This window comes from Lontra canadensis, unplaced genomic scaffold (assembly GCF_010015895.1).
Source record: "Lontra canadensis isolate GAN:19392208 unplaced genomic scaffold, GSC_riverotter_1.0 scaffold13, whole genome shotgun sequence".
Classification (NCBI taxonomy): Eukaryota; Metazoa; Chordata; class Mammalia; order Carnivora; family Mustelidae; genus Lontra; species Lontra canadensis.
The window spans coordinates 10,957,066-10,977,236 of record NW_022631007.1 but is presented as its reverse complement, the minus strand read 5'-3'; the positions used below and the strand labels follow the sequence as shown (position 1 = coordinate 10,977,236).

Genomic DNA, 20,171 nt, shown 5'->3' with positions numbered 1-20,171 from the left:
AGAGGGAGAGGGAGAAGCAGGTTCTCCACCAAGCAGGGAGCCCGATGCGGGGCTCGATCCCAGGACTCTGGAATCCTGACCTGAGCTGAAGGCAGACGCTTAACCGACTGAGCCACCCAGGCACCCCTCTATTTTAATTTTTTCAGGAATCATCACACTGTTTTCCATAGCAGCTGCACCATTTTACATTTCCACCAATAGTGTACAAGGGTGCCTATTTCTCCATGTCCTCACCAGCACTTTTTTTTTTTAAAGAAAATATGTGAATGAAATATCAATTTATTTTTATTTTAAAAAGTTTTATTTTTAAGTAAGCTCCACGCCCAGCCTGGGGCCCAACTTGAGACTTGAACTCACCACCCTGATATCAAGATCTGAGCTGAGACCAAGAGTTGGACACTTAACCTACTGAGCCACTCAGACACCCCCAAAATACCTCATTTTAAATAAAGATGGGATCAGTAACAGTGCCGTACCAGCCATAGTGGAGCCTGAGGCAAAAGTAATATCAGTATTACCGATCCCATGTTTTCAGTGGTGGGCTAAGGCACTGGATTTTATCCTGCTGCCTATGAGAAGTCATTGGAATCTTTTAATTAGAAGAATGTATTTGTATCTGTTGATTAAAAAAGCGAGGTGGCTACTGTACAGATAGATCAAGATATGGGGCATGACTGGTGTCAGGGAGGAAGCGATGGGGCTTGAAGAAAGAGAAGCTGTGGGAAGCATGCGGACTGATTCCAAAGACCCCTGAAGGCCAGGCCTTGGCGGCATCAGCTGCTGGAGATGAGGGAGAGGGTCTGGTCGACCATATGTCTGCCTCTTGGCCGGGAAGGTCGGGAGGGGGGTGAGGGCAGGGGCTGCTGGCTGTGTCCCCTTGTCTGAGCTATGAAAGACTGCAGTTCAGCATGTAGGGAAAACTGACTTCTGTGTGTGGCACTCTACATTTGGAGATTTATAGGACACCAAAGCGTGATGACTGGCAGGCCAAATGGTTAAGGAGTCTGGAGCCCAGGAGGAATTTGCTCCTGGAGAGATCCTGGTTTGGGCACCATCAGATGGCCGTTGTCCACTGGGGGGTGGAACCATGATGACGGAGTTGTGCAAGAGGCGGGGCTACCCACAGAAGGGAGCTGAGGCCATGGGGACGCGGAGGTGATCCCAGGAGAGGATGAAGAAGAGGAGGAAGGAGGCAGAGGAGAAGATATGGTCAAGAGAAAGAAGCCACAGAGAGGTCCAGAAAGATAAGATCTGAAGTGCCCTTTGGGCTAACAACCAAGGGGGTGTGTGGGGTCCCCCAGAGCGAGGGTCTGGACACCTCTGTAGGGTCTGAGAGTGACTGGTGCAACTTCTCTCAAGGATTCCAGAAGCTTGCTCCTGTGAAGGGTGATAGAAGAGAGGAGGTGTTGAAATGGTAGGGGTGGCTGAGGGAGAGCACTGTGGTGGGCCCCCAGGAGTGGAGGGGAGGGCTCAGGAGAAAGGGTGTGGTTTTAGAAATGATTCCAGCTTCCCTGGATCCTTGAAGGGGAGCTAGGGACTTGGCTAGGTGTAAATCAGGCTGGAAGAGTGCCCTGGGGAGGTCTGTTTTCCTCTGTGAAGTAGAGGGTAGGGTAACAGTCCAGAGGGAAAGGAGGGGAAAGGGAGGAGCCCCTGGAGAGAAGAGGCTGGTTAGGTGCTGGGGAGGTGGGAGTGAGAGCCATCCTTCCCTGGGAGCTCAGGGAAGACTTTCTGGGCCCCTGCTGGGAGAAGGATGGTTGTCATTCAGGATTTCTCTCCTGGGGGACAGGTCTGGCCACTGGTGCGGTGGGGAGCTGAGGGCTGGCTCTGGGCTGTGAGAGAGGACAAAGGCAGACACCCAAGGCCTCTGGGCTCAGGCAAGCTGGGCGCCCTGGAATTGAGGCTGTGAATTCCTCTCAAGGCCAGTGGGGTGCCCATGGCTGCCTCCCATCCTTCCTACCCCTCCCCCTGCCCAGAGCTCCGACCTTCTGCTTTAGGTAGCTGCCCCAGAAGCAGCCCCCAGTCCTTCCACCGTGGCCTTTCAGTGGACCAGCCTTCTATGGGACCACATTCTGAGGGTGGAGGCATCTTTCTGCCTGTGCCTTATGCCCCACTTGGCTTCCCAGCAATTCTGGGCAATTCTGTCAACCAACTCCTTGCTTCAAACTCCCTCTGTTTTAGATACCTGAGGCGATTTTTCTTTGCTGGTTGGAGCCTTACTGAGGCATTGGTTCCTGGAAGTCTGGATCTGGGAACTGGAGTCTGAAGATGCATAGACTTCCTCCAGTGGGCTGTGGGACCATGCTTGTGTGAGGCCCACTGAGGCTGGCTGGGTCTCAAGGGTGCAGAGGTGCCCTAGGGGGCCCAGAGTGGGCCCCTCAGTGCAGAAAGATGCAGTCCGTAGTGGGGGGTGACAACAGGGTTGGCAGCGGGGAGAAGAGGTGGCCAGTGGCTCTACAAGACCAGATGGAGGCCATGGGCTGGGGTCAGAGGCTGGTCAGACTCCCAGTATGAAAATTCCAGGGAAAAAATGAGAGCGATACCCCAGCGGATGTGGTGACCTCACACACCTCCCCCACCACTCCTCCTCTGCGGAGATGTACATTGCAGCCTCAGCCTGGAGCTCTGAGGGCAGCAGAGAGCACCAGCACCCAAGGCAGGGGGGATCGCCCTTGGCTGGAGCTGCCACCGGAAACCCCAACCAAAGGCCACACTTGGGAGAGCATTGATGGAGATGTGAAAGACCATACCCTTTGACACCACTGTTCTCCATTTAAGTATTCTACAGGTATAATTAGATATGTGCAAAATAAAGTGTGTAAAAAGTTTATTGACTCTGGCAGTTTGGAGAAGCAACACATAGCAAACAAACCCCAATGCCCAGAAGTAAGGACAAATAGTCAAATAAAGGATCCTTCCACATGAGCAACGCTCTGTAACTATTACAAAGGACGAGGCAGCTTTGCATGCGTTGATGTGGAGTTCCGAGATAAATCTAGTTGAAAAAAAAGAAGGACATATTCCTATGAGTATACAGTATGTAAATAGCATTTGTGTTCAATATAATAAATATGCACATGTCTATTTGCAAACGTGGTGCCTGAATCTGGAAGTATACGAGAGAGACTGCTGCTGGCACTGTCCTGGAACACGGTGGCCAGGGGACAGGGAGGGAGGAGACCATTGACTGTGTCTGTTTTTGAACTGTTTGTACTTTATAACTTGTGTGTGCTTTGCAATACAACAAATAAGTCATTTTTAGAAAATTTTAAAAAAAGGATCTGGAAACAAAATTCCTATGCTTCTGCCACTCTACTCTGTGTAGACCCCGTGGTCCTAGTTACAGACTCTGCGGTTGTGGTCATCCCTGTACAGGGATAGAGGAGAGCACTGGAATCCTGGTGGCAAAAGAACCACACTGGAGGGAGGCTTACTTAAGTTTCTGGGCATTTGGGTAGGCCACCTACGGTTTCCTTTCTAGAATCTCTGGTTTAGAACCCCTGAGATTGTGGATCTGAGCCATCTTGGCTTTACTCCTAATACTCAGCCATATCCTTGGCAAAGGGAAAAATAAGTCCTGCCTTCGTTTCATAGATGAGAAACACAGAAGCAGAAGGGCACTGAGTGGAGAGATAGAACCTCCCATTCCCCCCCCATTAGATGCTAGGGCAAATTCACACTAGTTTCCCCTCCTCCAAGGTCTAGTGCATTTGGACCTTGCAAGGGAGGTCCACCCTGAAGGACGTCATCTTGTTCAAAGGCATCGTCTGCTCTTCCCTGTTTTGGCTACAAGCAATTTATTTCATCTGGCATTTTACTTACCTTTTATTTATTTTTAGATGCTCTGCATTTGTCTTTTAAATTTCAACTCTGAGGTATAATTGGCATTTAAAATTGTCAGATATTTAAAGTGGATGTGTCATGGTGATTTTATACACGTAGACACTGAAGGGTTCCCCCCGGTTAGTTAATTGACACATCCATCACCTCAGACACTTATCTCTTCTGTTTTGGTGAGAATGCTGAAGTTCTACTCTTAGCAAATTTCAATTCTACAATATGGTATTTTTTTTTTTAAGATTTTATTTATTTATTTATTTGTCAGAGAGAGAGCACAAGCAGGCAGTGCAAGTGGCAGGCAGAGGCAGTGAGAGAAGCAGGCTCCCCACTGAGCAAGGAGCCCAATGCGGGACTCAATTCCAGGACCCTGGGATCATGACCTGAGCCAAAGGCAGATGCTTAACGACTGAGCCACCCAGGCACCCCTAGGAGTTAAAGATTTTTTTTTCTTTTCTTTGAATTCCACATATAAGGAACAACATGCAGTATTTGTTTTTGTCTTGTTTATTTCACTTTGCATAATAACCTCTGGGTCCATCCATGTCATCCCAAATGACAGGATGGCTTTCTTTCTTTTGGCTGAATAATATTCCAGTTGTGTGTGTGTGTGTGTATGTGTATCACATCTTCTTTATCCATTCATCCATGGCTGGACAGTTAGGTTGTTTCCGTATCTTGGCTATGGTGAATAATGCTTCAATGAACATGGGGGTGCAGATTATCTTTTTAAGATCCAGTTTTTATTTCCTGGAAATATACCCAGAAGTGGATTGCTGGATCCTATGGTAGCTCTATTTTTTAATTTCTTATTTTTAAAGATTTTATTTATTTATTTGACACAGAGAGAGAGATCACAAGTAGGTGGAGAGGCAGGCAGAGAAAGAGAGGAGGAAGCAGGCTCCCCGCTGAGCAGAGAGCCCGGACCCTGGGACCATGACCTTAGCCGAAGGCAGAGGCTTCAACCCACTGAACCACACAGGTGCCCCTATTTTTTAATTTCTTGAGAAATCTGTATATCATTTTCCATAGCTGCCACAACAATTTGCATTCTCTTGGATACCTTTTTTTTTTTTTTAAGATTTTTTTTTTTTAAAGCAATCTCTAAACCTAACATGGGACTCAAACTCACAACCCTGAGATCAAGAGTTTCATGCTCCACCAACTGAGCCAGCCAGGCACCCCAATCTTTGCATGCCTTTAAATTCAATCCTTGGGCATTTAAGAGTGTCCCCTCCTTTTCCCTTACCAGTCTGTGCTCATTAAACTCCCATCCTACTCTGTCCCTTTCCTTCGGAAGACAACCTCCCATTCTCCCAACAGACGGGAGCTACTATGATTCTGACGTCCACACTCTGTGCAACAAGTGGATGTTTATTAAGCACCTTTCATGCACCAGGCACTGTCTGGGCACTTGGGAGACACTTACTGTGCCAGACTGACAGGTCAGCCTTGCTACTGCCACCCCCCAGCCCACATTCTGGGATAGACTTAGTGGGAACTACACAGGTACTCTTACCTTTAGTCTCAAATTGGTCTGGACCTTTATAAAAGAATCCTTCCTCACTTAATCTGTCCTCTTGTTTTCTTTCTGACCTTCCAACTCTCCCTTTACTGGCTCCTTCTCCACAGGCTAACCCAAAGTTCATCTTCCTCCTTGGACAGCATCAGTAGAGGGAACATTCCCTCTCCCAAGGGCGCTTTCTCCAAGGGGACCCTGTACTTAGCACCGCTGCTCTCCATCCATGGTCAGAGTGACTTCTACCCCAGCACAAGAAAACAAGCCTTGACAGCATCTCCCTTATTTCTCAGTACCAAATCTAGAAGACCCTCTGGGACCTCACCTCATTTGGCCTTCTTATGGCAGTGAACACTGTTCTTTCTTCCCTTTTTCTTGAAACCCTCTCTTTTCTTGGCTTCTGAAACTACCCTCTCTGGGGCACCTGGGTGGCTCAGTCAGTTAATTGTTTGACTTTGACTCAGGTTATGATCTCAGGGTCCTGGGATGGAGCCCTGCCTTAGCAGGGAGTCTGCTTATCCCTTTCCCTCTGCTCCTACCCCTCGCTTGTGCTCTGTCTCTCAAATAAATAAATAAAATCTTAAAAAAAATAAATAAAAAATTAAACTCCCCTCCCTGGCTCTGCTTTTGCCTCTGAACCTTCTTCAATTTCTAGGTGTCTCCCACCAGGCCTGGGCTGCTTCCTCTCCTCACTCTGGCTGTTCTGGGCCGTCCACATACAGCCTGTGGCTGTGTGACCATCTCTGCAGGACCAATTGCCCGAAGCAACGGGTATCTCTCATGCACTCAGCGTGTCCAACACAAACTCATTAGCGCCTCCCAAGACCTGCATCCCTCCTAGCGTCACTCCACTTACATACACACTCAGCAGATAATGGAAGTAAATTATCCTTTCTCCCTCTTTATCCAAGTCACCAAGTCTGTCAATAGTAACAATGGCTAAAAATTAATTGAGGGCTGGGAGACCTGGGTGGCTCAGTCAGTTGAGTGTCCGACTCTTGATTTCGGCTCAGGTCATAATCTCAGGGTCATGGGATTGAGCCCCACATTGGGCTTCCCACTCAGTGGGGAGTCTCCTCGAGATTCTCTCTCTCCCTCCACCCCTCCCCCCATTTTCGTGTGTACTCTAAAAAATAAGTATTTTTTAATTTTTAAAAGATGTGGGACGCCTGGGTGGCTCAGTTGGTTGAGCGGCTGCCTTCGGCTCTGGTCATGATCCCGGCATCCTGGGATCGAGTCCCACATCGGGCTCCTTGCTCGGCAGGGAGCCTGCTTCTCCCTCTGCCTCTGCCTGCCTCTCTGTCTGCCTGTGCTCGCTCGCCCTCTCTCCCTCTGTCTCTGACAAATAAATAAATAAAATCTTTAAAAAAAAAAAAAAAGATGTTATTTATTTATTTGAGAGACAGAGAAAGAGATAGAGTGAGATAGCATGAGCCGGGGGTGGGAGGGGTGGGGGTAGAGGGAGAGTCTGGCTCCCCACTGAGCTGAACAGGGACCCTGAGATCATGACCTGAGCCAAAGGCAGACACTTAACCGACTGAGCCACCCAGGTGCCCCAATAAATAAATCTTCAAAAAAAATTAATTCAGGGCTTAGGGCCTATTATGTGCCCTCAAAAAATACATGCAGCATCTTACTTAATACCATAACGACCCAAGAGGTTGGTACTATTATGATCCCCATTTTATAGATGAAGAACCTGGAATGACAGAGTAGGGTCCTAGCTCCTCTACTTATAAGCTGTGTGACCCTGGACAAGTTGAATTACCTCTCTGTGCCCTAGTTCTATAAAACAGAGGTAACCTTCTTGTAAATGAATCAATATGTAAAGAAACTAGAATACTGCTTAGAACATAGTAAAGCATTATATAAATGTTAAGCATTACTACTTTTCTATCCCAGACTGACTCCAAAGCAAGGGACTTGAACATTAAACAATACTGGATCTCCCAACTACTTCTTTTACCTAAACCATTTTCATTCATTCATTCATTCAATAAGTAATTTTCACCTCTACTTGTGTCTGCCAATGCTTTAGGTGCCAGGAATATAGCAGAGAACAAAACCTATGTTCTCATGTTCTCCCTTCTGCGGAGGGAGCAAACAAACAATAAACAGTCAAGAAACATGCCAGGCAGTAATATGTACCTGCAGATGACTGTTAGGGTGATGAGATAGGGAGTCCCTGGGTGACACTTTTCATTAGAGGATCAGGGAAAACCTCTTAGGAGGTGATATAAACAGATCTGAACAAGGAGCCAGCCATGTCAATGTTTCCAGAATATTTTCACTCAATCATGCCTTACTGCTTCTCTCTCCAGCCTCTTCCTATGAGTGCCCTAATCTTACTCTGAGCCAAACTGCTTGAAAATACCAGTCTTCGGGTGCCGGGGGTGGCTCAATAGCATCTGCTTTCTGCTCAGGTCATGATCCAGGGGTCCTGGGATCAAGTTGCTCATTGGGTTCCCTACTTAGCAGGGAGCCTGCTTCTCCCTCTCTCCTTGCCCCCCACCCCATGTTCTCTCTCCCTCTGTCAAATAAGTAAAATCTTTAAAAACAAAACAGAAACAAAAAAAAAAAGCCACCAGGGTCTTATTCCACCATGCCTTGGCCCATGCCGTTCTTTCTGTCCCCCATAACCCAAGAAGTGTCTCCTGGTCCCCATCTCAGAGTTCAGAAAATTAACTTCCTCTGGGAATCTCCACCTCAGAAAGCAGGGTGCTGACCCCAGTACTGGCCCCAGCCTCCTCCCTGATCAGAACCTCCATGAGTAGCTGTGGATTTCCTACACACTCAAGTCCCAGGAGTATGCTAGTTAAGAATTGCAAAATAACTTGATTGCTCAAAAGAATCCCCATGGGCCCTTGTTAAAATACAAAATCCTGGTCCCTAGCCCAAACCTCTTTAATTAGAATCTCCAGAGGTGATTCTGAACAGCAGTTCAATTATGGAAATACTGTCATAGCCGAAGGTATCAGGCATGGTTTTGTAGAAACATTTTAGGTACCGGATGCCCAGGATATGTCCTAGGCAGTCTCTATACTACAGGAAGTGCTCTGAGTTAAAATTTGGCACGAGGGAAGTTTGCCCACAGTGATCCATCTAAGTAATCGGCAGAAGCACAACGCAAAGAACCCTCTGTGCCTCCGCATTGAGGGAACTTTTCCTTTGGTTCTTTTGACTGATTCCTATCGGTCCTCCTATCACCATTTGGTGATACTGAATTCAGTCACATTTTAATGTGTGCTTTAGTTTCAAATAACAAAAAGGGAACTTGTGAGTGGTCAAAGGGTTGGCTCTGTGTTTGGTCAGGTTCCTCTCTCCACCCCAGTTATGACACCTAGCGATCACCAGAAAGTTCTCTCTCTGGGCCGGCTCCTCATTGGGAGAAATACCTAGTGCGTGAGGTTACTTGACATTAAATAGGCTATTTGTGCACCAGCTCAGACATCTGCGGCTCTCCGGAGGCAGCTTCGGACACGTGGCCCGGGAGAGAGCCACCTGCAGACGGGGAATTTCTGGTCCCTGGTTCGTTGGCGGGCGGGGCTGACGTGGGCCTCCGACGAGGGCTCTGTGAACCTTTGCGGTCCCGAGTTTCCGGAGGTCTCGGTCTCATCAGCGGGGAAACGGGGGACGAACGGCTCTCTCCACGGCCGCCGGACGGCTCACTGTGGAGAGCGGGCCGGAGCCGCGCAGCATCTCCAAGGCCTCCTCAGTCAACAGGACCTCGACGCATTCGGGAACCCGAAACCACCCCTAGCCAGCCGCCCGGGGCTCAGGAACAAGCGGCGCTAAAATCTTCCATCCCACCGCACAGACGCCGGGAGAGCAGGCCGCGGAGGGGCACTGTAGGAACCGCGCGCCCACTACCCAATCGGCGCCGGCCTTGCACAAAGCGAGTCCCGCCCCCAGGGCGCCGCCGCCGAATCCCCTCCCCACTCCCCTGCCCGCCTCGGCCCGCCCTCTCCCGCCTGCGTCCCGCCCCGCGCCGTTCTAGGGTAGAGGCTTCCGATTGGTCCAGGGGATGGACGCAGCCTCTGATTGGCCGAGACGGAGTCACGAGGGCGCCGTCGTCGCCTTTCCAGAGGCGATTACTGGGCAGGCTCAGTCTTTCGCCTCAGTCTCGAGCTCTAGCTAGCAGCCAAGCGTACGTGCTCCGGGATCTTCTGTACCAGCGGCCGCCATCGACGTCTCTTGGGTTCCTCTAGGCTCCTCTGCGCCACTCGCCCGCCACACACTCTGCCGGCATAAGCCGCCATCATGGTGAAGCTCGCAAAGGTAAGAAGACGGCTTGCGCAAGCATGGACGTCGAGGCCTGCTTTCTGAGGAGCGCGCGCGCGACGCCGCGAGGAGGAGGGCCTGCGCGCCGTCCCGGGCGCGTTCGAGGGCGCCATGCTGCGGGAAATCTCGCGCGATTAGTGGGGAGGTCTCGCGGCTTTTGGTTATTCGGTGGCGAGGTGAAGCGCTTCGGCAGGTTCCGCGGGTGGTTGCTGCGGCGCGGAAAGACTTCGAGACTGAGTGGGGAGGGGGCGCTGGGCCCCTGGATGGAGGGATGATGCCGAACTCCGGCGAAGGGCCCAAGCGGGGCCCCGCCTCCTGACGCACGTGCCCCAGTGCGCGGCCCGCCACGTGGGCCGCGCCGCGTGTTCCCCGGCGTCTGCGGAGGGGACCTGGCGGTGAGGTGGGAAGCGGTGGGATTGCTTTAGATGGAGGCTCGGGGGCCCACGGGATGTCGGCCCCGGCCAGTCGAGCCGACACGAGGTGGGCTGCAGAAGGAGGCTCTTCCTCGTGCTTTCTGTGCGGTGCAGCGCGCACATGGTGACCTGCGGGCTATCCCCACGTGGCTCCGCCGGGCCTGGAAGGGGCGGGGTTAACCATGGGGAAGAACTTGAGGGGAGGACCGAAGGTAGTAAGGTTGAGGTCTGATTTTTTTTTTTTTTTTTTTTAAAGTTATCTAAAAGATCCTCCCCCGAATTTGGGTTCAGGCGATAGTCTGGGACCTGGTGCCAGAATTCACCAGAGGCTTTTTTTCAGGTGTAGCCTCCCTCCCCCCCCCCCCCCCCCCGTGAAGGGCTATGGATTGTTGGCCGTTAAAATTGGCCAGTAGTAGTCCATTAGATTCATGCGTGAGGTCATGGTCGATTTTGCAAGTATAGTTTTAAAAACGGATGTGCTTAACGAAGGCAGAAGGAGAGGGGACATAATTCGTTGTAGCTGCTTTTTCATCCTTGGGTTTTTGTAAAACCTGACAGGAATAATGGGGTTGGGGTTGACAGTTTCTGTTTTAACATTGACCTCAGTAATGGGTTTTTGTGTTAATTTTTATATCTGGCAGTGGAAGAAACAGGGTTTTAAGAAAGGGAGGTGACTGCTTTTCCCTCTGCAGAACGATGGCAAAAATATGAATGATCTGAGATGTACCTGTAATGTGCTAAATGTCTCTTTTAGGCTGGTAAAAATCAAAGTGACCCCAAGAAAATGGCTCCTCCCCCAAAAGAGGTAGAAGAAGACAGTGAAGATGAGGAAATGTCAGAAGATGAAGATGATGAAAGCAGTGGAGAAGAGGTAATTATATGCGACTTAATGCAGATTTGTGTTCCACTATGAAATGGAGAGTTAAAACAGGGCGTATTGGATGTCTGAAAATTGTGACAAAAATAAGATTACATTCATTCATCCACGGCCTGCTGAGATGATTGTTTCCCAAGCTCTTCATTGACCTGTTAATAGAGGTAAGTATTTGAATTTGAGAGAAAAGATTGGGAGTCTCCTTTTCATGAGCACTGTGGAGGACTTGGTGTTAATGTTGTGTCAAGTTGTGACATTTAGTTTGACTCTGTTGACCTAACATACTAGATGAGTAAAGAGCCTGGACTGTTAACTGTTAAGTGAGTGGCATTGCTGTGCCTTGTATTCAGGTTTGAGGTTAGCTTTACCAGAATAATAATAATAAGAGTTGTTGTAATTATTTTCCCAGCCTCCGAGTGGGATTTAGTTTCTATTCCATTGTCTGTGAATTGATAACTGGTTACTGTACCTCTTGGTGTGGGTTGAGGGTTGCTACCTCTCTGTGTTAACCTGTTACCGTTCCTGGCTACTGTTTTTTCAGCTGTGAAGACAACTAACTAGTATATTTGTGCTCCGATTTCTTGTGTAGAGTTTAATCAAGGTTTTACTGATAATACATTACCCAGTAAAACTGGCAGTGAGCAAAAAGTATAACTTAGGTGTAGTACAATTAGATGTAGATAAATGATTTTTATTAAGCTTAAGGTGCTCACTCTTTGTATTAGTTTTGTAAGGGCTAACTGTCCAGTATATTTGATACTTATTTTCTGGTTTTAAGAGTGAGCCTCCAGTGAACTTCATACCACTGCCCACGGTAGGACCTCTAAATGATTTAGTAGCACTTAACAAGTAGAGCTTTTTATTTGGAAGACTTTAAATTACATCTCTCAACTCATAATTTCTAACAGTATGTGAGGTTGGTGCTGTTACCCTTTACAGAGGAGGAAAAAAGTTAAGGCTTAAAATGAAAAGCCTTGCCTAAGGCTGTCATACAGTGGCAGGTGGGATGCAAGCAGTCTGTTGTCAGGTCCATGTTAGGCTGTGCTGCCTTAAAGATGGGGTTATGATGTATGAGCTATTTTAACTGTTAAGAGGCGTTCCTTATGGTTGAGTATTTCACTTGAAGATGAAGGCTGTGATTTCAGGCACAAGGGAAGACCCATGTCATGGTCCTGTAGTTTAACATGCTAACATACATCCAATATATGTGGTGTGGAGCCAGAACCAGTTCCAGAAGTTCATTCATGAAACAAAGGCCGTCTTTCTGGGTTTGGAAGCAGCCTTATGTTTGGTTTTATTTATTCTTCAGGTTATCATTCCTCAGAAAAAAGGCAAGAAGGCTACCACCACTCCAGCAAAGAAGGTGATGGTTTCCCCAACCAAAAAAGTCACAGTTGCCACACCAGCCAAGAAAGCAGTTGTTACCCCTGGCAAAAAGGCAGCGGCTACACCAGCCAAAAAGACCGTTACACCTGCCAAAGCAGTAGCAACACCTGGCAAGAAGGGAACCACACCAGGCAAGGCATTGGTAGCAACCCCTGGTAAGAAAGGAGCAGCCACTCCAGCCAAGGGAGCAAAGAACGGTAAGAATGCTAAGAAGGAAGACAGTGATGAGGAAGAAGATGATGACAGTGAAGAGGAGGACGAGGAAGATGAGGATGAGGATGAAGATGAGGATGAATTTGAGCCAGCGGTGATGAAAGCAGCTGCTGCTGCCCCTGCCTCCGATGATGAGGATGATGATGAGGAGGAAGAAGATGAAGACGATGAGGAGGATGATGAAGATGAGGATGAAGATGGTAAGGAGTTCTTTCATTAGTTTCTGGGCTACTTTTGTAAAATAGATTGGGGTGAGGTTTTGGCAGTAATGCTTTGTATTCTATGACAAGCTGGAGTTAGATGAAAGCCATTCCAGGGGTTTCTGGGGTGTTTGTGGTACACTAGACTTAAGTTACCCAAAATGATTGCCTGCCCCTGAGAAAATGCTTAAAATGGCACATTTTGTGAGTATTTTTTATAATGGCAGATTTTGCTTCCAACCAATCTGTTAATTTCCTTCCATAATTGTTAAGCACAGTGGTATTACTAGAAGTACATTTCCTTTAGATTTTCTTTTTTTTTTTTTTTTTAAGATTTTATTTATTGGACAGAGGGAGAGAGATCACAAGTAGGCAGAGCAGAAGGCAGAGAAGGGGAAGCAGGCTCCCCGCTGAGCAGAGAGCCCGATGTGGGGCTTGATCCCAGGACCCTTGAGATCATGACCTGGGCTGAAGGCAGAGATAAAACCCACTGAACCACCGAGGCGCCCCTCCTTTAGATTTTCTTAGAACTTACAATGTTTTGGTAGAATTCTCTTGAGTTTTTGACTTAAGTTGCATCACTTTCAGACTCTGAAGAAGAAGCTATGGAGACTACACCAGCCAAAGGGAAGAAAGCCCCTGCAAAAGCTGTTCCTGTGAAGGCCAAGAGCACAGCTGAGGATGAAGATGAAGAGGATGATGATGACGACGAAGATGATGAGGAGGAGGATGAGGAAGATGAGGATGAGGAGGAGGAGGAAGAGGAGGAGGAGGAGGAGGAAGAAGAGGAAGGTATTAAAGTTAGATTCTGAAGTATACCCTAAAATTATTTGAAGGAGACAACTTCAGGGGCATCTGGCTGGCTCAGTTGGTAGAACTTGCAGCTCTTGACCGTGGAGTCATGAGTTGGAGCCACACGTTGGGCACAGAGGTTATTTTATCCAAAAAAAGGGAGGCACTTCATTATGTGTGGCTACTGACTGGTAACCAGATTGTTTGAAATCTTGTCCAGAGCCTGTTAAAGAAGCACCTGGAAAACGAAAGAAGGAAATGGCCAAACAGAAAGCAGCTCCTGAAGCCAAGAAGCTGAAAGTAGAAGCTACAGAACCAACTACATCATTCAATCTTTTTGTTGGAAACCTGAACTTCAGCAAATCTGCTCCTGAATTAAAAACAGGCATCAGTGACCTTTTTGCTAAAAATGATCTTGCTGTTGTGGATGTCAGAATTGGTGTGTCTAGGTGAGTATGAGGGAGTTCAACTCACACATGGCTTCAGGGTATGTAAATCTTTTAAATATTAGACACTAATGAATTAAGTTACTAGATTATCAAAATACAAAATCCCAAATCGAAGTTTTCAAAATCTCCTTTAAATTTTGTAATGCACTAAATTCTGAATAAGTTGATGCTTATGTTTCCAGAATAATCTAAAAATACTGGAGTTGGGGCACCTGAGTGGCTTAGTCAGTTAAGGGTCTGCCTTCGGTCATGATCCCAGGGTCCTGGGATCCAGTCCCGAATTGGGCTCCCTGCTCAGTGGAGAGTCAGCTGCTTCCTCTGACTCTTTACCCCATGCTTGTGCATGTGTGCTTGCTTTCTGTCAAATCTTTAAAAAAGAAAAAAAATGGGTAGTGGATTTGAAGAGCTATAATTGTTACTGCTTTTAGATAGGCTTTTCTTAGTGCTTAAAACCGGTTCTTTGACCGTTAATATCAGTTGTTATGAGCAGTATGGTTACTGTGATGTCAAAGATGAACTCACATCCCTTCCCTATATTTACACTTGCACTGTAGGTGCTTTTTTACTTGTTTGTTTGTCGCCTCAAATTAGTGTTCTTGCTCTCCAGTATGTGTTCTGTAGTTCGTGTTTTTTAATGGGGTTTTCCCCCACTCATACTTATTTCATCTTACCGCCTTAAAGGAAGTTTGGCTATGTGGATTTTGAATCTGCTGAAGACCTGGAAAAAGCTTTGGAGCTCACTGGTTTGAAAGTCTTTGGCAATGAAATTAAACTAGAAAAACCAAAGGGAAAAGACAGTAAGAAAGGTATGTAAGGCTTCAGGTCATCGTGATAGTGCTCTCTCCTAACTTTTTAATGGGTATGTATCTGGTCGGGAGGTAAAGTGGCCAGACTAAGTAGTTCAACTAAGTAGTTCAGCTTTCTTCCCTTGGTTTCCTTATAATGTGAGGACTCAGTGAGTTCAAGAGTTAACATCCACTGCTTGCTGGTGATACAAATTCTCAAATCTCAGGTAAGCAAGCATAGACGTCGATAAAAAAAGAATTGGTTAATATAGACGGTTCTTTTCCTCACTGGAACTAGATTATGTCTCCCAATTACTCTTTCTGTATCCTTTACCTTTTCTCTGTTCACTTGTCTTGTTTTAAAATGTTCATAATTTTTTAATTCAAAAAATACTGAGCACCTGTTTTAGTTTAAACTGTGTTCTAAGTATTCCGTGTATGGTTCGCTTGAATTACAACAGCATTTCGTTTTTGCCACTGCTGCATCTCCGTACCGGCAGAGTGCCTGTGTGCTGTACCTCAGGTTACGTGTTGAACAGAACTTTTCCATTAGCTGATATTTGTGGGTTAAGGGAATGTCTTTGAGGCCATATGTTTCCAGTTTTGTCTTTTTTATCTAGATCGAGATGCGAGAACACTTCTGGCTAAAAATCTGCCTTACAAAGTTACTCAGGATGAATTAAAAGAAGTATTTGAAGATGCTGTGGAGATCAGATTAGTCAGCAAGGATGGAAAGAGCAAAGGGTATGTTTTGTGTCTGGAATGTTGAGTGTTTTGTGTCTGTGGAATGTTGAGTTTTATTAAAATAATTGGATTTTCCTGGTTTCGTAATTTTGACCTCACTTACTGAGGTGTGTGATTTTTGGCAAATTAACCTTTAATCGGTGCCTCTGTTTCCTATCTGTACAGTGGAGATAATATACTTAACCCGTACCGTGATTTTAAAAGGCGAGCTCATGTATAAAGTACTGTGCAGTGTGCTTAGTTTTATAAGTAATAGTAGTTACACAGTGAGGTGGGGTTACAGTGAATAAATTTTCTGGGTATACTTGGCAGCCTTTTGTAGTATGGGAGGAAAGTTTTCATTGAAAAGTAGAACATGGCAGAAAACGAGAACATTTCAGTTTGAAAGAATGCTTTAATTGTACTCATTTGAAACAAGGTTCTGTTGCTGAGATTAAAACATTTGTGTTAAAAGAATATGGTTTTTAGGGGCGCCTGGGTAGCTCAGTCGTTAAGCGTCTGCCTTCGGCTCAGGTCATGATCTGAGGGTCCTGGGATCGAGTCCTGCTACACAGGAAGCCTGCTTCTCCCTCTCCCGCCACCACCCCACACCACCCGCTTGTGTTCACTCTCTCGCTGTGTCTCTCTCTGCCAAATAAATAAAACCTTTAAAAAAAAAGGGACACCTGGGTGGCTCAGTCATTGGGTGTCTGCTATCAGCTTGGGTGGTGGTCCTAAGGTCCTGGGATCGAGCCCTGTATTGGGAAGCCTGCTTCTCCTCTCTCACTCCCTCTGCTTGTATTTGCACGCTCGCTGTCTCTGTCAAATAAATAAAGTCTTTAAAAAAATATATACAGTTTTTAAAAACGAGTTCTTTGTGATATCCTCCCCATTGTTACAGGATTGCTTACATTGAATTTAAGACAGAAGCTGATGCAGAAAAAACCTTGGAAGAAAAGCAGGGAACAGAGATAGATGGGCGGTCTATTTCCCTGTACTACACTGGAGAGAAGGGTCAAAGTCAAGACTATAGAGGTGGAAAGAATAGCACTTGGAGTGGTAAGAATTTATAGGATTCTGGGATTGATGGGTTGAAATCTTTGTACTTTAAGTTAACTAATAAATCAGATGTAGAAAAACCAAACAAGTTATGCCTCTATTTGTAATAACTCAGTGTCTTGAGTGAAAGTTGTACGAAGTCATTTTGCATTAGAATATAGATTAGCTTCCTTCGTGTGTATGCTTTTTACTTTAGCTTAGTGTGCATTGATAAATTAGAATCTAGGAAGATGTAGACAAGTAGCTTTTATGTCTCTAGGTAACAGGACTGAAACAGTGCATGACTAGTGCTCAGTCTGAGTAATAGGTGGAAGTCTACCTGTGTTGCCGTTGGTATGCTAACTCTTCCTAGGTGTGGAAGTTCTTGAGGAAGGTATTGTAGCTGTGACTGAACTTGGTGACCATTGCTTCAGAGTCTTCATTTGTTGTTGGTTTTGTTTTGTTTTGTTTTGTAGGTGAATCAAAAACACTGGTTTTAAGCAACCTTTCTTACAGTGCAACAGAAGAAACCCTTCAGGAAGTATTTGAGAAGGCAACTTTTATTAAAGTGCCCCAGAACCAAAATGGCAAATCTAAAGGGTAAAATAACTAGTATTTTTAGGTTACCCATTAATGTGTTCTAAGAATGTCTTGCATAGCTCTAAAAAGGGGGGTAAAATTATTGTTTTTCCTGGATATTACTGGAAGCTGAATCGTCTTAGCCCCGCAAATTTGTATAAAGACCATCATTTAAGTATCTCCTTAAGGTAAAAGGCTTGGTGGTGGTAGATGACAGCATAGGAGCTATGTGCTTGGTGACTTGCTCTAAGTATTGTTTGTTTGTCCTCAGGTATGCATTTATAGAATTTGCCTCATTTGAAGATGCTAAAGAAGCTTTAAATTCCTGTAATAAAAGGGAAATTGAGGGCAGAGCAATCAGACTGGAGTTGCAAGGACCCAGAGGATCACCCAATGCCAGAAGCCGTGAGTTATATTTAATAGGGTATGGTGTTGTGGGTCAGCACTCCTTGGTGTGTTGCTGTATTGGGGTGTTTTGTTTTCTGGGGGGTTTTTTTGGGTCCAATTTAGAGATGAACATTTTTGTTTATCTCTTGTTGCTGAGTGAAGGATACTGGATATGATGACTGATTATCTGAGAAAATAATTGATGAAATCTCAAGAAAATTCCTCTAGATAGTCAAGTTCTGATCCAGCTGTCTTCTCCAAGCAGCACATCTGCCCCTGGTTACTGCCCTGTGTGATCATTGTAAAAAGCTTCCTGCTTAGGGAGCTCTCTGTCTGGTTTGCATTGCTTCTGCTTTCCATAAAGGATCTGAGACAGGATCTCAGCTGTTCTGGTAATCAGTGTAAGTTTAAGATGGTGCTTGATGTATGTCTTTTGTTTTAATTCACGAGTTTACTAAGTTGCTTTTACCTGCTTTTTTTTTCCAAATAGCCTTTAAGTGAAGGGCTTGCATCTGCTGAGATGAGCATTCTTGGCCAGTAGTCTCTTACTGGACATATTGAAAGCCAGCATCTGGTTATTGTGAATTGTGGCTTTAGGTAAAATGTACAATTTTTCTTCCGTAGAGCCGTCCAAAACTTTGTTTGTCAAGGGTCTGTCTGAGGATACCACAGAAGAAACATTAAAGGAGTCGTTTGATGGCTCTGTTCGGGCAAGGATAGTCACTGACCGGGAGACTGGGTCCTCCAAAGGGTAAGCTGAGCGGGGAATGTTCAGCGTTTGCTAAGTGGAGACCTCCCATCTGGCAGATCTTCTCATTGAGCTCCTTTCTGTCAATTGGTGGCAGTTTATGGATTCGCACGAGAAGAAGAGACAATTCACAGTTAGCATTATTTTACCTTCTGTCTCCTCAGAGGTATATTTTGCTGTTTTGTGAGACATTTCTGAGGTTCAAACAGCAAAACCAGTTTCAACCTTCTGGGTTTCTCCTATTACTGGGGTCTTTCTCCGTTGATCACATCTGTTTCCTATGGGATCGGTGTGCAGCATGTGGGGTTAATCTGGGCACTTGTTCAGTATGTCTTCTATAGTGGGCAATTTCATTTGGCCTTTTAGGTTTGGTTTTGTAGACTTCAACAGTGAGGAAGATGCCAAAGCTGCCAAGGAGGCCATGGAAGATGGTGAAATTGATGGAAACAAAGTTACTTTGGACTGGGCCAAGCCTAAGGGTGAAGGTGGCTTTGGAGGCCGCGGTGGAGGCCGAGGTGGCTTTGGAGGCCGAGGTGGTGGCAGAGGAGGCCGAGGTGGATTTGGTGGCAGAGGCCGGGGAGGCTTTGGAGGTAAGGAGGCTGGGGGGCTTCGTTTTGTATGTACTGGGCACAGTGGCACATGCACTAAAGAATGTGCCCAGAGCCCAGGGTCCATTGTCTCAATCTCCAGGTTCTCACTGGTCACTCTGGGGAGGGGAGGCTTCCTGGCAGCTTTGCACTTAACTCTTTAATGATGTCTTGCCTTGCTGTAGGGCGAGGAGGCTTCCGAGGAGGCAGAGGAGGAGGGGGAGACCACAAGCCACAAGGAAAGAAGACGAAGTTTGAATAGTTTCTTCTATCCCTCTGTTTTTCCCTCTTCTGTTTGAAAGAAAAGGACTCTGGGGTTTTTACTCTGTTACCTGATCAATGACAGAGCCTTCTGAGGACATTCCAAGACAGTACAGTCCTGTGGTCTACTTGGAAATTCGTATAGATAACATTTCAAGGGAGATACCCTGTTGGTTTTGACTGGATATTCATATAAACTTTTTAAAGAGATGAGTGATAGAGCTAATCCTTATCTGTAAGTTTTGAATTTATATTGTTTCTTCCCATGTACAAAACCATTTTTTTCCTACAAATAGTTTTGTTTTGTTTTTTTGCGTTGGGGGGTGTAAAGGAAAGCAGAATGTTTTATCATGGTTTTTGCTTCAGCAACTTTGGGACAAATTAAAAGTCCTAAACTCTGGTGCCAGACTTGTACTTCCTAGAGTGTTTCTCCTGGACTGTAGTGAAGGTGGAGCATGGCAAAGCCAGCTCGGCCACTCCAGGTCCACCCCGCCACCCCTCCTGGAAGTGCTTGATAAATTGGTTTCAAGTATCCTGGCTACAAGTTTTGGTGAAATGGCTGGTAAGGTGAAATGAAAGGCTTGTTGGAATTCTGCTGTGCCTTATCCTGCTTGTAGGAGGTCTGAGAATATCAGGTATCCTGAAGAAGTTCTGGAGAGGGGCCAGGAGCACATTGGTCAGACCTCTCCTGAGGCATGCGGTGGAGAGCGTGGATTCTGGAATTGGCAGTGACTCAGTAGAATTTGTGCCAGATGACTGGACCGTGGGGGCTTTGGGACTGTGAGTGAGCCTGGAGAGGAAACTACCAATCCAGTGGGTGGACCTTGTATTTTTTCTAAGTCCTCCAACAACCTCAGGTTAAACGGATGAGAAAGGGCTTTGGTATTAGCCTATGTTCGGTAGTCCCTAATTTAAGTACTCTTTGTCCCTTCTATCTCTAATAAAAGTTAAGGGACATATGAAAGGTTTGTGCCAAGGGATTAACAGGATTACTTAAACAATGCCCCAGATGCTACAGAGTAGAAATCCTTTAACCTAGCCATCCAAATCCAAACACCACATGGGCTCTAACCACCTGTTTCGATCAGACTAGTCAACATGT

At 46.2% G+C, this 20,171-nt stretch overlaps 1 protein-coding gene and 2 non-coding genes across 4 annotated transcripts; all 3 read left to right on the top strand.

Annotated features, from left to right (window-relative positions):
* Positions 1 to 9,457: 9,457 nt before the first annotated feature.
* Positions 9,458 to 19,477, top strand: NCL (nucleolin). 2 transcript variants are annotated; one of them, XM_032857480.1, is made up of 13 exons: positions 9,458 to 9,631; positions 10,802 to 10,918; positions 12,231 to 12,720; positions 13,309 to 13,512; positions 13,733 to 13,961; positions 14,643 to 14,767; positions 15,367 to 15,490; positions 16,371 to 16,528; positions 16,984 to 17,107; positions 17,358 to 17,491; positions 18,098 to 18,224; positions 18,588 to 18,811; positions 18,994 to 19,477. In XM_032857480.1, the coding sequence occupies exons 1-13, from the start codon at positions 9,614 to 9,616 to the stop codon at positions 19,068 to 19,070; spliced, it is 2,151 nt and encodes a 716-aa protein (XP_032713371.1). In that variant the 5' UTR covers positions 9,458 to 9,613; the 3' UTR covers positions 19,071 to 19,477. The 2 variants fall into 2 exon arrangements, with proteins under 2 accessions (XP_032713371.1, XP_032713372.1); XM_032857481.1 differs by having other exon boundaries at positions 18,588 to 18,812; positions 18,984 to 19,477.
* Positions 17,641 to 17,721, top strand: LOC116868000. Its single transcript, XR_004382722.1, has one exon. It is a non-coding gene; the product is annotated as a small nucleolar RNA SNORD20 (small nucleolar RNA).
* Positions 18,281 to 18,415, top strand: LOC116867998. The gene has a single exon (XR_004382720.1). It is a non-coding gene; the product is annotated as a small nucleolar RNA SNORA75 (small nucleolar RNA).
* Positions 19,478 to 20,171: the final 694 nt, after the last annotated feature.